The sequence below is a fragment of the Anas platyrhynchos genome, chromosome 3 (genome assembly GCF_047663525.1).
Source record: "Anas platyrhynchos isolate ZD024472 breed Pekin duck chromosome 3, IASCAAS_PekinDuck_T2T, whole genome shotgun sequence".
NCBI lineage: Eukaryota > Metazoa > Chordata > Aves > Anseriformes > Anatidae > Anas > Anas platyrhynchos.
Genome location: NC_092589.1, coordinates 79,056,922 through 79,073,424, shown reverse-complemented (window position 1 = coordinate 79,073,424; position 16,503 = coordinate 79,056,922). Strand labels below are relative to the sequence as shown.

General features: G+C 37.9%; 1 protein-coding gene across 2 annotated transcripts in view; it reads right to left on the bottom strand.

Moving 5' to 3' along the window:
- Positions 1–16,503, bottom strand: part of MMS22L (MMS22 like, DNA repair protein) — a 97,033-nt gene that overhangs the window by 52,052 nt on the left and 28,478 nt on the right. For both annotated transcript variants that reach the window (XM_027454817.3, XM_027454818.3), the window contains exons 12-14: positions 9,949–10,068; positions 9,367–9,593; positions 6,482–6,991 (exon numbers count right to left, since the gene is read on the bottom strand). In XM_027454817.3, coding sequence (XP_027310618.2) covers positions 6,482–6,991; positions 9,367–9,593; positions 9,949–10,068 — 857 coding nt within the window. The remainder of the gene's footprint in view (positions 1–6,481; positions 6,992–9,366; positions 9,594–9,948; positions 10,069–16,503) is intronic.

The following is a 16,503-nucleotide window of genomic DNA, read 5'->3' as shown; positions in this document are numbered from 1 at the left end:
TTTAGTTAGCGTAAGGATTCTCTTTCAGTTCATTCAGATTTTTTTCTGCTCTTTAAAGGTCAATTTTCTTTAATTCACGCAGCCATGAATTACTTCTCCTCTCCAGGGATCACCTCCTCTCACAGGGCTAGCAATGGAGGGAGAAGTCCAAAGGGGGGCATTTTGGGGGGGATCAGTATCATGCACACACAGTTCAGTACAAGTAGGTGACTTGTCTAATCACTCTAGAAGACTACAGTGACTTGTGCTTGTCCCTGAACCCTCAGTATTTTATCAGTCGGGTCTGTCATCCCGCTAAGAGAAGGGAACAGACGCGTAGAGGCACAGATGCACACCGAACAGCCTCTCATCCTCCGTCCGCTTTCTCCACTCTCCCGTGCAGGCTGTCAGTAGGAGGCAGCATCGACTCTGACAGCGGCGGTTCGGCACCACAAAGTAGTTGGGAGCTCGCTTCATTCTTCTGTCATTATATAAGCAAGATGACACTGTTCTCTAATCCAGCCAAAGCTGATAAGTACCATCAACCTGTCACTTCCTACATTTCAAATTCTAACATTGCAGCATCAAAGAGTTTTTACATTTCGATTTCTTTTGCTGGCAGCGGTCGGTAGCCTCTCATTCTCCCACGGTGTTCTAATGCAGCATTTGCACACCGGGGTTACTCCCAGCCTGAATAGCAGGTCATCCCCTACTCACTGAGCTCATCTGCGGCCCATGTGCTAGGCAATTTAGATCCAATCAGCCCTTATTTAGCTCAAGAGTAATGAGCAGCATAGTGACACAGACTTAAGCCTGACCCTCAGGACACTGCTCATCAAGCAGTAAAACTGTGACAAAATCATTCATCTTCCACCCGCTGGCAAGAAATAATACTCGCACTCACTGTATTACTTTTTCAAGATATAGGGAAAAAAAAAGTCCTGAATTTTCATGATGTGAGACATTAATTTGCAGAAAGCTGAATTCCCTTAAACCCCCCTGTTGCTATGAGCTCACCAGGGGGAAATAGGCCTTAGGAGACTGAAATGGAATAAAGAAAATTGCTTCAGCTTTCTTTTCATTTTAAATAAGCCTTAAATCTGACAAGAGATATCCTAAAGAGAGAAGATATATATATCTTGTAAGGTAACGAAGAAACAATCAAAATTAAGAGATAAGAAGGCTACTTGTGTATAATGGTTTTATTGGTAAAGTATTTCTTTGTCTAACATCCACAACAAAAAAATACTCTGTATGAAGAGCCATTCTTACACCTTGTGCAAAGAATAAAAGAAGGGAAACAGAGCGAAAACTGTTTTGGGGGAAAACTGTTTCAAAAGTGAGATGCTTCCACCAGAAAACAAATCTGCACGTGATGTCCTTCAGGGAGGAAATATTTCTCTTAACTGCAGGGTCCCAACTGGCAGGTTCTTGGTACACCTGGCTATGATTTTACTCTTTATTGTGCGGATTTACTCTTTCACAACAGTAAGCCTTGTACTGCTGTCAGGTAGGCCACATAAAGCCCACATGAATTAATTTTTGATAGATAAAATGGATGCAATGAACAAAAGACAGAAGAATTTCAATCTGCAGCACAGGGGACAGAGCTGCATATCTTCGCAATTAATGTCAGCACTACACTTGAGTTGCTTTGGCTTTGTACCTGTAACGATATCAGCATTATCGGGGCATCAACAATCACAAGATTTCCTAACTGCTTTTGTTATTTCGGTTCATTCCTAAAGTGATTCTGAGGCAGATGTTTTATTACATCCTAAACACCAATATGAAATTGATTTTAATCAATCAGCTCTGGTGTGACCTTCTAGTGATTCAAGGAAACTGACAGGGAGAAGTGGAAGTCAATATTCTTGCAAACCTGAACCGATGCGACGCATGCACAGAAACTTTCTGCAAGCAAAGGACAAGGTACAGGGTGCACTGTAGCTGTGTACCCCATTTCATTCCTTCGGACAGTAATGCTTTCAGAGCAGAGGACCTGCAGTCAAAACACTGCAGTTTCAGCTACCTGAAGTTCAGTACACCAGGGAGAAAGGTACAAAACATTACTTTACACACAAAAAATTCTGAAAAAGCAAAGTAGGATGAAGAGTAAAGATCAATGTTAATTTTCAGAGCCACACCTTAATGCAGTAACCACAGCTAAGAACACATCCAGAATTCCCACAGAAAACTCTAAGGGATTACTGGAAAGGATTTAGACACAGCAAACCTTTCAAAACACTGCTATATTATAAAGCAGTGCTTGCTTCCTATGCTCTAAAGTACAGAAAGACTGAACGTTTTTACACTCATTCAAACCTCAACTTTATTTGTACTATCACTGCACCTAAAAAAACACAACAAACCTTAAACTACTTTAGACCTTAGGTCAAATTAGCACTGCCAGCTATGCTTGTTCCACAAATTTAAGATCTATGCTATGAACTCAGAAAGGAAGGACCATTTTCCACGTAGGTGAACAAAGGTCCTAGCAATATTTAATGACTTTCTAATGGTCATTTATTAAGCCTGGCAGATCTACGAGCCAAACCAAGATCTTACAATTCAGTGGTTCAGTCACAGGGCCACGTTCTGCTTATCTGGACATCACAGAAAATGTACCTGTGGGATGGAATGGGTGAGAGAAGGCTCATGCTCTTCCAAACTCCTCTGGATACAGTTTTCAGAAGTTCAACATCAGAAAAATACATTTTACAAAGACTAACGCTAAACCCCCTGAGGGGGAAGAAAAGAAGGAAGAGGGGGGAAAGACCTTTCTATTCTCCTCATGAGCTTATCTGCTGATTTACACGGTAACAGAGAGCTGGGGAGAGGCTCCTGTTGGTCTCGGAAAGCTTCCCACAGGGTGTTTTGATGGCAAGTATAACGCAAAAAAAATTACAAATGACTTTACATTTCCATAGCAAAGATATACTGGATAATCTATTCCTATCGTGATTCTTCTCACAACCTTAGGGTTTTAACAGATAGAAACATCCAGTTTTGCTGTTATCCATGGTCCCATTATTGCTGTAACTTTTAATTAGAGACATGTTTACCTGAGTAGTATTCATTTAGAGCTTATAAAATATACACACTGAAATTTTCAATAACTTTTCAAGTCCTTCAGCATTGTACACGTGGGGCATAAATACCCATGAATTCTTCTCAAAATGAAATTACTGTTTATTATGTTATTAGGTTTGTGGTACTTTTCATTTCTCCTATGGGAATCAGTAGCAAGTCTCCCTGAAACTAAGTACAGATGCTCGGAGTACCAGCAGTGATTTTACACCTAGGCATGCACTTGCATTTTTATAATCCCGTACCTCAGTGCTAATGCACTACAAAAACCCAATGCCAGGATGATGATAATGAGAGAAAGCTCATGTCAGAGCGATACCTGATTACAATAAGAGACATTTTAACATGTTTCAAGCACTTCTTTTAAGAATAAGATATTGCGATGCTGGAACCTACTGTTTCCAGGCACTCAGCAAATTTCCCTGAGCCTGTGTCCATTCTTACAGCGAGTTCTCTCAAATCCATTAAATGTCTGTATTTTTATTAACTCAGGGTTTCTTTTTGTGTCATGAGGCACTCAGATGATGGGAAGTGCCAGAGATTTGGAACAAATGAAAGCACACATGGCCAAATATCCTGCATTAACCTTTTGTTAAAGAAAAATAAAATCAGGATTCTAAAGCATTGTTTAGAAACAGAAACAAAAAATATAGGAAAAACTGACACCTGAGCTAGATGGTGAATGTTCCAAGTAAACAGAGGAAGCAAGCACCTTGTATTTCATGGTTTTGGGGGTTCTTGATTGTTTACTGTTTATTTTACACATGCTTTTAAAAAGGAGACTGTATTAAAATACAATCTTACACTTCCTACTGAATCTCCCTCTGAAGATCAAATACATGGAAGTGCCAGCAAGTAGCATCTTGTTTCCAATTATCCACTCACCACAGATCAAAAAAGTAATAAAAATGAGTTCTACTGACAAGCCAGTTATATTTAAATATATGGACACTGAAATAGTCACAATGATAACAATTAATTTTTAAAAAAATAATGGCCTAAAAAAGCTCATTTAAAATGGTAAAACTATAGGTATATGCAACAATCAAAGCTACCAGTACTTTTCCAAAAGACAACAAAATACAGAAATACCTGGAAAGGGTTATTTTAAAACACAGTGGTATAAAAATGGTGCAGGTGGGGGTCTCTTTTCTGATGCCTTTTAAGAAAAAAAGAAAGGAAGAAAACAAGCCCTCTATCAAAACCATGTATGCCAAGTTTTAGCCCAGAGCAAGTTTTCACAGCTATGTTACAAACCCTTGAAAATAAAGGTTTATAATGGAAATGCTGACAGACCCTTAACCATAGCAGCATGAATACCTATAATTAAAGCAGAGCTTTTGGCTACACCTCACTCTGCAAATGAAAGATTGCTATTTTTACAATACTCTCAAATAAAAGCAAGTGGGAAACCTGGAACATGATTCTAGCAACGCAATAAGATATGTTAAAGGGGACTGCTAAAACTATTTGACATTTTAAGCTTTAAACACTGAGACATTTAGTTTAATGCACCTAAGTCAGTATTTTCATAATGCTCCTTAATCAGCAATAAAGAATGCTCCTGTGAGCCATCATCCGTGGTTAGCAGAAAATGGCACATGAAGTTGTTATTTCCTAACAGCCTAGAGGGAGCTGCTTCACTTTAATCAGTGATCTCACTTCCTTCCTACCTGCAAATTCTCTATTGTACAGTTATAAAACTATTAGCGTGCAATGTGCAGAAAAAATTACATTTATGAAAGGCCAACTACCTTGTATCTGCCTGAATTTTAAAAACAGGAGAGAAATCGCATTGAGCCATTTCATCCCTTCCCACATTTCTAAACAGACCAGGTATTACCAGTCTGGTTAAGCCAATAATACTTTCACCTTTGGTTAGCACAGTCATCCAAATTTTCTGAATGAAGAAAATCTTATTAGCGTTGTTTTACTCGTATGTTGACAGAGGACTATTTCCAGTGAATCTGTCAAAGTGCAAGAGAGAACCAGCAACACTTCACTGTTTCCCATACCACCAAGATCAAAGTGTTTTATAAACCTCAGGGAAATTAAACCTTGTAATTGATGGGATAAATAGGCTGATAACCAAATGTATAAATACAGAAGCTGAAATAAAGAACAGTTAAAAACAAGGCTGTAACAATACCTAACATGCCAAACACTATTTGAGCATGTTGGTAATTCAAACATTTCATCAGACCTGCTTTTAATAAAGAAGAGGTATGAATACTGTACTGTATATCGCCCATGATGGCCTGAGAAGTCTGTAATAGACTTCTGTGCCCTTTTGTCTATATTACAAAAGGACTACATAACTCTCAAGTTTTGGAAAGCTTCAGAACAATGTCAAGTTATGAAATAGGCAACTTTCACAAGTCTCCCTACTTCATCTTAAAAAAGCAACACTACAAATACAGTGTATTAGCTAACGGAGAAAATGTCAAAGTATTTTTGAAGTCTCCAATTTATTCCAGTAAATACATTCCGTTGAACTGAAATAATAAATAATAAATCAACTAAACTTAGTTTCATGCTTCATCTTTTTTCAAAAGACTGCCTGAAAAACAGTTGTCTTCGGATGTATAAGCTATTGACAGCCGCAGTCAAACTACTAGACAATAACAAAGAACCTAGCTGAAGAGAGACCTTGCATACGGGCCTCACTGTTCCTATTATGCACTCTTCCACAGCTCTTTCCACATATTTCAGTCTTGCACATTTGAAGTAATGGCAGATCAATAGCTGCTTCTTAATATAAATATAAAAAAAAGCAGTTTGGGCTTCAAACTGGAAGACTACCTCTAAAAGGCATCAGTAGACAAAAATATGCTTATTATTGAAGGGCACTCTAGATGTTGAAACCTGAACTAGTACATCAAAGCAAAACTGCTTCCAAGTGGTAAAATATGATTTCCTTCTTTTCTAACAAACCTTAGACAAGTATTTAAGACTCCATAACTGTTGTGTTTGATTGCAACCTTGCTGAAAGAAGAAAAAAGAATTAGAATGAAGTCAGAAAAACATAAAATTCACTGGGGAAAGAAAAAAAACACCACAGGAAAACGTTACTTCAGTAATTTAGTACAGATAATTGTTTCAAAATTTCCGGTGCCCAAAGAAATAATACCTGAAACAGTGGCAACTGAATGACTTTCTACAGTGTCACTAATTCGTTACAAAATATCAAGGGCAGCAAACCTTCGTTAACTGAAATAGTAAGGAAACATTTCTAAAATTCTAAATGCAGCAGGGCACTGGCAGATTTCAAAATTTAACATATCATTCACAATCCTCTAAAGCTCTCTCTTACCTTTTGCTACACTTCAGTAAGAAATTAGTATGAACTACAGCTTAACCCGAACACTAAATGCATTCCAGTCTACACCCACGGTCTAACAAAATAACTTACCTAAGTCTGGCTAGAACAACCTGAAGAAAATTCAGGACCATACTCAGTTCAGCTCCTCGACAAGCAGGCAGCAGCATAGTAAAGCCATCATTTAGTAACTTTTCCTCAGAAAGGCCCAAGTAGCAGCTAGTCTCAAACACTTCTTGGACACCATCAATGTACGTTGAAAGTAGAGTCCAGAGATTTTGTTTCTGTGTGTAGTCATTTTTGGCTACTAAAAATTCCTTTGCTTTGTCACGGAAAGCATTTGAGACTTTCTCAGCTAGAACACTAATGTCCATATTCTTCTCAACATATATCAAAAGGAAAGCAAAATGACCTCTCCAAATGAGAGCTCTCTGAGACATGGTGACAGAGGATGGGGTCAGGAAATCCAGAAGATCCAGCACTCTACTCACTACATCTTCTGTCTCTGCCACAATTGCTAGCATAAGGAACAGGTTAAAAAAGTTCTGCAGTCCCACTTCTGTCAGCTCCTGCATTCTTTTCCGATGGAACTTGGAATAAATTCTACATTAAAAGAAAAAAAAAAACACAACAACAAAACAACAACAAATCAAGAAAGAAAGTTTTGTAAAGCATTAAATTTTCTATCTACTTGATACAAAAAATCACATTTTCATGCTTTTAGTTTACAGGTACCCTGTAAATATCCTCTTTTCCCTCATCTTCTCTTTTAGCTAATGGAACACATTATTACAATTTCTGGTCCACTCTAAGGTACAAATTAGGGTTTTCAGTTCAGATACTGCCTAACCTTCCTTTCTTACCCAACCTCCAGTAGAAAGCTGAGCACGGTGTGATGAGCAGACTCTCTATTTTGTCAGTGACACGTTTCCTCCATACCATCCCTTCACATCATACAAACTCAGCCCATGAGGGCTACTGCAGTTTAATTGGTATCTCTCAGTATTAGCGAACAATTCCTGTAGCCCAGCTTTTTTCCTAGTAAATGTTATTTCCAGGTGGCACACAGCAAACAAAAGAAAAATAATCAGGAGCCTTCCGTCCTTTAGATACTGATTTCTCTTATGTTACACTACCAAAGTTTGCCTACTCAACTGTCACTGCAGTAAAACCAGAAGTAAGATTCTCGATGGAAATCTCCTTTTCTCTGCAATACTGCCCTTTAGTGAAGGCCCATTGTATGAATTGAGGACTACAAGTCCAGGAGAAAACAGGGAACTGGAGGCATTTGGGAGAGAAACCTCTACTGAGCAGAAAGATTTTAAGAAACATTAGGATGTATTGCTTTACAATAGCGTTAAGTCCTATGTAGCTGATGGTGAGAAGCACTGCTACTTTGCAACTTTAAAGTGACTGGTAAAAAGCAGAAATCTTTTACACAGTTATCTTTCATGCTCAGATCTAGCTTTTAAATAAAAGTCACCATTCTTGTGAGAGAGGAATAAGATGAAACTGGGTAGCTTAAACTTTCCTTCTGTGCAATTAAAAATTTGGGTATATGCTTCCCCTTTAATTTGAAGTGAGTTCCACATACAGTAGTTAAACATCCATAAAGGCTGTTTTCCTATCCTGTCACCTGGAAAAATAGTTGGAAGTGGTGCTGAGGTTATCAAATCTAGCCACCAAAAATTATAGCAAATCCAATTAATGTTGTTTAGTAGTAAATTACTACTGACAGGCATTTACGTTCTTCATGCATCAATTAATGCTTGGTTAGCTGCTGAAAACAGAGTTCATCCCAAAATCATAGCTGTAGGCTGTTAAATTTTGCTACTTGTATAATTAATTTATTCAAGTCAGAAGCGATGAATACTGGTTGAGCAGACAGACAAAGTGTGTGTTGTGTATTATTATTCCCCCTCTTAAATTAGACAAAGTAACAAGCTATAACAACACAAAAACTTAAGTATAATTTGTTTTCAGTGAAAATGAAACAGACTAATTAAAATTACTAACCAAAGCAAGACACTGATTCAGCATTTAACAATATATTTGTTTCAATATGTAGTTGTAGCAATTTTAAAACCCAAACTTTACTGACTGTAACAATTCATGAAGCTTACATAGCTAGTACATGTATTTTCCCCTTCTGATAGCAAAGATAACCCTTCTTTTTTGGGAGAGACATACTACATAGCTTTACAAGGTCTGCATGCACATTTTATCCATTTTTTATTTACATATAACTTAATCTTAAAAGTCAAAACCATCAAAAAACTCCCAAACAAATCCAAGTCAGTTATAACCAATGAAAGAAATCTTAAGTGTTAGCACTTTTAACAATCAGTATGATATCATTACTAAAAGTTTTGAGGACTCAGTAAGTACACGCAATGTCACAATTTTGATTAAAAACCATAAATATGTATGCTGTTAAATATCATGACTTAGCACCTCTCTTAATTAGTATGTTTCAGAATTAAATGAAAAAGTAAAACCCTCACAAAAAATATTGTGAGAAATGTTGGCAACTGTATAAAGGAAAAAGGAAATATAAAGGGAATTGAAGGCATAGCAAGAGCCAGGCTGTATGTTCTTAGACAACACATGGCTTACATGCAGCTCAAAACAGAATTTCTGTGCTTTAATTACATTACCTTACTGGCAACAGGGTTGTACCACTGCATAGGTTGCCAGTATACCAAATTCCTGGCTGGTGGGACGAAACAAATCATCACAGGCTGTGGTTGCCAAGATGACTCTTGGACCCAGCTATACACCTGTCACAGCCTTAGCTGGCAACAGAAACGAAATGGAACAACTGCCTTCTTCAGATCATGAACACCCAGGATCCTTCACCCCCTTTACTTTCTCATGAGCACTGTACCCCACTTTGCTTTAGTGTGTGCCTCAAAGGGCCATGCAGTCAGACCAACTAGATCTCTTATAGTATGAGACAAGACAAATCGCAGCCATACCGTCCTTTAATTTGTTTCCAAGGATGCACGCCACTGTTCTCTGTCTCTTCTTTCATCATCCGTGCCAAAATGCTGAGAAAAATGAGGTAACTGTTGCTGGACTCGTACAGGGTGGGGATCTGCTGTTCACAACAGCAACTTTTTACCAACTCGAGCATTGACAAAGAAGTTTTACTGATATTTGCCAGACCCTTCAGACCGAGCCACGGAACAGTAAAGCAACTGTTCTAAAAGAAAAAATAAAACAAGTAAATAAGATAAGTAGCAATAAACGTTAATATTCCAAAGACAGTAAGATACAATCCTTCACACAAAGAAAAGGGCATGTTCGTACCACAACTCCAAAAATAAAAACACATCACAAATGTGCAAAGTGTTTTCACAAGATCTTAAAATCGGTAGCCTTAATGAAGAATAAAAATACATTCTAATTCATATAGCAAATTCAGGCTACTGTCATCGACTAGTCAATTTTTCAGAAGTGTAGAAGTCATGTTTGGCCAAAGGGGAATCATAATTAATTGCTAAAAACTGAAGATGGTCTACATGCAGTTCTGTATTTTTATATATTGATTTACTTACCAGGTTCTTGCTATAATAATCCCAGAGTATGGTGACAGCAGATAGGTTCCAGTCCCAGAAACTACTCAAAGTCAAACAGCACTGAAGATACATTCGTAACTGTTCCTCTAACACACCGGTCTTGCAAAGGGAATAAAAAGTTTAAACGTAGGAGGGAAACATCACCATGTCTACATATAAACTCAATACTATCAGACTACCCATAATCATTTCCTCATATAAACAATGTTTCTATTAGAATGAATCAAGGAGGGCCATGAGGATGATCAGAGGGCTGGAGCACCTCTCTCATGAAGACAGGCTGAGGGAGTTGGGGTTGTTTAGCCTGGAGAAGAGAAGGCTCTGGGGAAACCTTATCACGGCCTTCCAGTGCCTAAAAGGGGCTACAGGAAAGCTGGGGAGGGACACTTAGTCAGGGACTGCATTGATAGATAGGATAAGGGGTAATGGCTTTAAACTAAAAGAGGGTAGGTTTAGCTACAATAGAAGGAAGAAACTTTTTAATCTGAGGGTGGTGAGGCACTGGCACAGCTTGCCCAGAGAAGTTGTGGATGCCCCATCCCTGGAGGTGTTTGGGCAACCTGGTCCGGTGGGAGGTGTCCCTGCCCATAGCGGGGGTGAGGGGGGGGGGGGGGACTGGGTCGTCTTCGAGGTCCCTTCCAACCCAAACCATTCTATGATTCTCTACATATATAATATAAAGTAAATGGCATCTGCTATTACAAGCAACGAACAAGAATATAAAAGCTGACACACACACACACAGTCATCCAATTCATGTTGTAATGCAGCCAGTAAAATAATTCATCGTGCACCCTTTCAGGTGTCCACACTGTTGTAGACTTACTGTAACCTCAATATTGGGGGCCTAACTTGAAACACAGTTGCACGGTACAGGACCTTACAGAAGAGTAAATAGGGCATTACACTGAATGCATAATAAATCAGCTGAATGTTTAAACCCTTCTGTCATGTACGTCCAAAGGAAAACTCATTCACCACTGATACAGAGGGAAGGTACAGCTATCTCAAGAGGTCATGCTTCTCTTAACAGTACAGAAAATGGGAGGATCTTTTATTTCTGAATCATGTCCCTTGTTAAACTTCTGCAACACTGCAATATTGATAACATCCCAGACAATTCTGAATGAATAGCAAATAAACCTCTGAGCAGTTGCCAATGAGTTCCTCTGCAGAAAGAGAAACATTTTCCAAACGTTTCCATCGGTTCCAAACTTTGCGGACGAACCAAAGATGACCCACAGTGAAGAAAATACGAAATTCCAAACAATTTAAACACAATGAAGCATTCAGATCATAATTGTGAGCTACTGGGAGTGGGAAAACTTTTGATATAAGCAAAACTGGACTTGTACCACAATTAGGATGTAAGGAGCTCCCCGCTCAGAATGAAACCACATGTTTAATCCAGCCTGGTTGAGGCATCTACTTCAGGATGATACTAAATATAACACCCTGGGAGGACTTGACCACTTGCTTTGTGATGAGAGAAAGCCCTGAACTATTTTCAAATACATCTAAATACTACATGGGCTTGGAAATCCTAAATGCTTAAGATGAACTAAAGAATGATAAAAGGGGGAAGAAAAATAAAAGAGATACAAGATGGTGGGACCTGATGATCTTAAAGGTCTTTTCCAACGTAAATGATTCTGTGAGATGAGTCTTATGACTTAAAACATAGCACCAGGAAGGGGAATGAACAAAACCTTTCATGTCTCAGATAAATATCAGGAAGCTCTCTCTTTCTGTTCCAATTACACTGCTGGATCGTGGACTATACAAGGTCCTGGTTTACCTATGTCCAGCATTAACCCAGTTCAGAAAATGGCTGAATAAAAAACCCAAAACAATAAGAAATACAACAACAACACAAAACAAAACAACCTACATGTTTTTGCCTGATGCCAGGCAAAAAAACCCACAACATTAACCTGTGGGGATATTTTTGTTGTTTTTAATGGTCTTTCATTGAGTACCTGTTACTGGAAGACAGTGACTTAAATTTCACCCACAATGCTATCTCTTATGTCTAGTGCGTCTTAGATCCGCTTCCCCCCAGTTGCAATAGAACACAGGAGTTGTAACTCATTAACTTATCTCTAGCTTCATAGATTTGGATATACATTCCTGTGGAAAACATTATTTTCTACACTGTGTCAGAACACTATAAGCAATTACAGCAATCTTCTACAATAGCTTCTAATGTCTGCCTTCTCTTCTTATGAAAAATTAATCTAGGTTATACACCTTCTAAAGAGGTGTATTTCTAAGGCAAGTTGAAAATTGAAAAGGCATTTTCAGTTGTCATAGAAAATTACATATTACATTACATTATATATAACGTATGGAAAACACTGAAGTATCCATAGAGAGAACACTTCAAGAGAGTAAGACGTAGTGGATGGCAGTTCAAATACAATAAAAATGTCAACAAATGAAAGGTGATCATCAAGAATTGTTCTTAAATGACATAACACTACATCTAAAATCAGTAGTGTCCCCAAAATAAAAATAATCTCACCCAAAACCAAGGGACAGAACTGCAGTCATTTTCAACTGTGCTATTTTTTATGAATAAGATTAGGAGTCTGGATATAAAACTAACTGAATGTATCTATTCCTCTAGAGAGATCTACCCCATTACAAAAGACAACAGAACAAACAAAAACCACACACACCCATTTTGGAAAGAGAATGCTTAGTCCTAAAACTGTAATTTGTGCACAGGATTATATTTATGATCTAATTTAACAAACAATGACTATTTCAATTAAACTAATTCAACAGGAAGCATGGTATTGTGAGCAGCTTCAATTTCAACCCTTATTTATCCATCCAACAATAGTTTTAGAACGGCTTCCAAAACCAAGATAGTACTGAAGGCTTTATCTTGAATTTAATATGAAAGAGTTCTCCAGACTTCAAATACCCCTGGGATTAATGGATTCTTTCATTTCTCTTTTGCTTAAAATGGTCTCCTGCACTGCTGGAAATACTATGAGAACTCTTGAGGTAGTCAGCTTTTAATTTATCGCAGAAGGGAGGAACACCAGATACTATCAAAATGATAGTATTATCTAAACACAACATTTTTCTATTATGACCTCCTACTGAAGAAATAAAATTGGTTTCCTAGAACTACAAGTAGTTCTGTATTTCGTTTAGATTGGAATTAAACACCAAAGTAGTGAAGGTATAATAAAATTGAGGCAGAAATCAAACAATCATGAAGCATTTACTTCCCCAAATGAGAGAAGGCAAGTAAGACAGACTGCTATCAGCCCTTACAAACAAACAAAAAACCCTTTTGATTCTCACAATAACAGTTCCTGAGCAAATTCATCTTATACTAGCAACCCATAAATTTAATCAGTTTGATGTTGCCTAGTATACAAAAATACAGATGTTAATATTCTTTAAATTCGTAGTACAGTCATTTTCATTTTGTGCAAACAGAATTGTAGACCAGCTCTACCTTTATTGTTAGTCCCAAAACAGAAATCCAATTTACAAAAGAGCTAGGCAATACATCATGTAACCAGTTTCCAATAATTGTCTCAAGTGTTGAAGATGGGGGTCTTTGATTATAACTGCTGGTTTTGTGATACAGATGGGAAACCTTTCATACAAGCAATTGTCTTCAACTCTATCTATCAAGATTAAAAAAAAAAAAGGGGTGATTTCTGGCTGAGAAACTCACCAATCTGTCAACTGTTTGAAACTGAAAGGATATATCTAAGGAATCATAGAATGGTTTGGGTTGGAACATACCTTAAAGATCATCTAATTCCTGCCATGGGCAGGGATACCTTCCACTAGACCGGGTTGCTCAAAGCCCCATCCAACCTGGCCTTAAACATCCACAACTCCTCTAGGCAAGCAGCACTCTACACTTGCCCAGGTATCCACTACTGCTCTTGCCTTTATTTACAGCCTACAAACAGAGTATCTTTACTTCCCACCTATATACTGGTCCCCCCTAACCTGAACAGCACCTTTACATCTTTCCCTTGCTCAGCTATATCCTTAGAAGCAAGGAGTTCAAACCTGGATACTGCAGCACCCCTCTGCTACCTTTACCTGGACATAGGGTACTTTCCTCAGGAAGTCCTTATCACCCCGAAAACCAGGCACATGCTGCATGAAAGTAGCTGAGGTTCTCTGCTGTCTGCCTGAGGGCTGTCCTCTCCATACTGGGGATCACCCACATGACAAAAAGGGGGGTGAGAATCCATGGGCAAGACTTGCTGCCTGTGAAGATGTGACCACCACAGAGGCAGAAGCCATGCATTCAGGGACAGCAGAGGCCATGAATCCAGAGCATCATCCCGTTACTGACACAGTATTTTACCTCATGACAGAGGCATGTTCTGTGATTATCTTGAAGATTCGCTGGTTCAATTCATTAGAGCTGTTCTCAGTTAATGTGACTAGAGTCTCCTGGTTTGCACCATCACCTTCACCATCGATATTTTCCTGAAAACCTTAGCTTTAATCACTAAGTTCAACCATTTTACTTCAACTACCAAGAAGTTGCAGTTTTAACACTGGTTAGTCATTTTTGCATCCCAATATTGAGCTGTCCTAATGATGTAAAAGCTAACTCTAATGTTTGCTGATTCATCAGCAAAGGTGATGGTTCTTTTCTCTACTTTCATGATGCTCCCTTACCCTCAAAATTCATACCTGCAACAGTGGCTATTAAATCACCTTTTCACAACACAGAAATTGAAGGTCATGTGAAAAGAAATTATCAGTTACTGGTAGGAGAAAGATTATCAGTTTACATTGCAAATTTATGATATGTATCTTTTTCAAACACACAAAAACATACACACTTAATTTCATTTCAATTTTCCTCATCTGTTGTATATTCCCATTCACTTTATGTTCCCACCTTTATTGTCTATAAGCTTTTGAAGTTAAGGAGCAAGAAGCACAAGTGGATTATGAAGTTGATGGACATCATTTGAATCCAACGATATTAAACGTAACCAGATTTTAACCTCCCATATACTTAAAAAAACTAAGGTTCTAATCACTAATTCCTGCCCTCTCTTGTAAATGAGAGATTCACTACAACCTTTTCTTCCAACATTTTTTGCAGAGCTATTACTGTGCATCCCTATGCACTCTTCTATAGAGTGCATGCTTAAAAGGATGGCTTAGGTAGAATTCACTAACAAGCTAAAGCCAAGCCTGAGTGGGCAATATCTTCAGTACCGTCCCATTGTTCATTTCAAAGAGGAGTCTTCTCCCTTTTTTTTCCCTGCTTGTCCATGTTCCATTTCATTACTGACTTCTTGATACTTCATTGTGCTTCCCATTCCCATTTTCCTGGTCTCAGAAATACTCACTTAGCAGATACTTCAAAGGTACAAGTGGATAACTCAAAAGGTAAAAGCAGACACATGAAGCTGAGAGACTGACAGAGGAGAAGGACATGTCTACAGGTAAAGGAAAAGCTCCCTCCTAGACACTGTCAGGAAAGCTGGAGTGCAAGAAGAGGAAGGGGAATGCATTTTTTAATAAAAGTATGTACCATGCACTCACATATGCATGTATAGGTGCAAATGCTCTCCAAGGAGCATTTCCTACAATCAATTAACTCCATAACGGAAAAAGGAAAAATTTCAAGACAGGAAATAAGGTAGGTGACTCCTTGGACTGTTGGTAATAGTTACAAATAACTTTGGCAAACAGGGGTTTGTTTTAAATCCAGCCATAGTTGCCTTTGGAACTTAAAACAGACATTTGTCTTGTATTTCTGTGTCATTTTTCAAATCTTCTGAACTCAACTGTCTAGTTACCTTAATAACTGTCTACAAATCAATACCTATTTAACAAAAGCATCAAAAATGCTTTGTATTTTGTGTATATTCAACTTTAGGATAATATCTGTTTTAAAATAGTAAGATTTCACAAGAAAAGAGGAACATTAAATATGTAAGAAGTGTCCTCTTACTGTCGTCAGGTTGCTGACATACAGAACATTTTCCTATGCAGGAGAATGGCTAATAAACTACTTCAGATATCGTTGCCTCATATCTCATCTAAATTTCTCTAGTTTCTCTCCAAGAATGGTAAGCATCCAGTAAGTGATGTCATCACTATAGTTTTAGTGTACATGCACAGTATGCATATTCAATTATATACAGTGAAATCGTTCCAAAAAAAAAAGTTAACTTTTATTAAGCCAAAACTATATACACAAATGTTAGAGTTTACATGCAATGTGATTTTTCAACTTTTAATAGCCAGCCTCTTGTATCAACTATCCTAACAACTACAAAATATATTTCTGTACAAACTGTAAGAAGCATTGATCCTTACTCTGCTTCTACTACATCTGTCACTACTGCATGAGCAAGGCAGTAATAGCAATAAAAAAGAACTGATCCTCTTCTGCTTTCAACAATGGAACTTTGCAGGATTTTTTCCATCTGAGACCAAATACAAAAATAAACATGTTTATTCTCATTTTAAGCATACACAAATTAAAGAAGTTATTTTTATAGGTGTTGCTGTTAC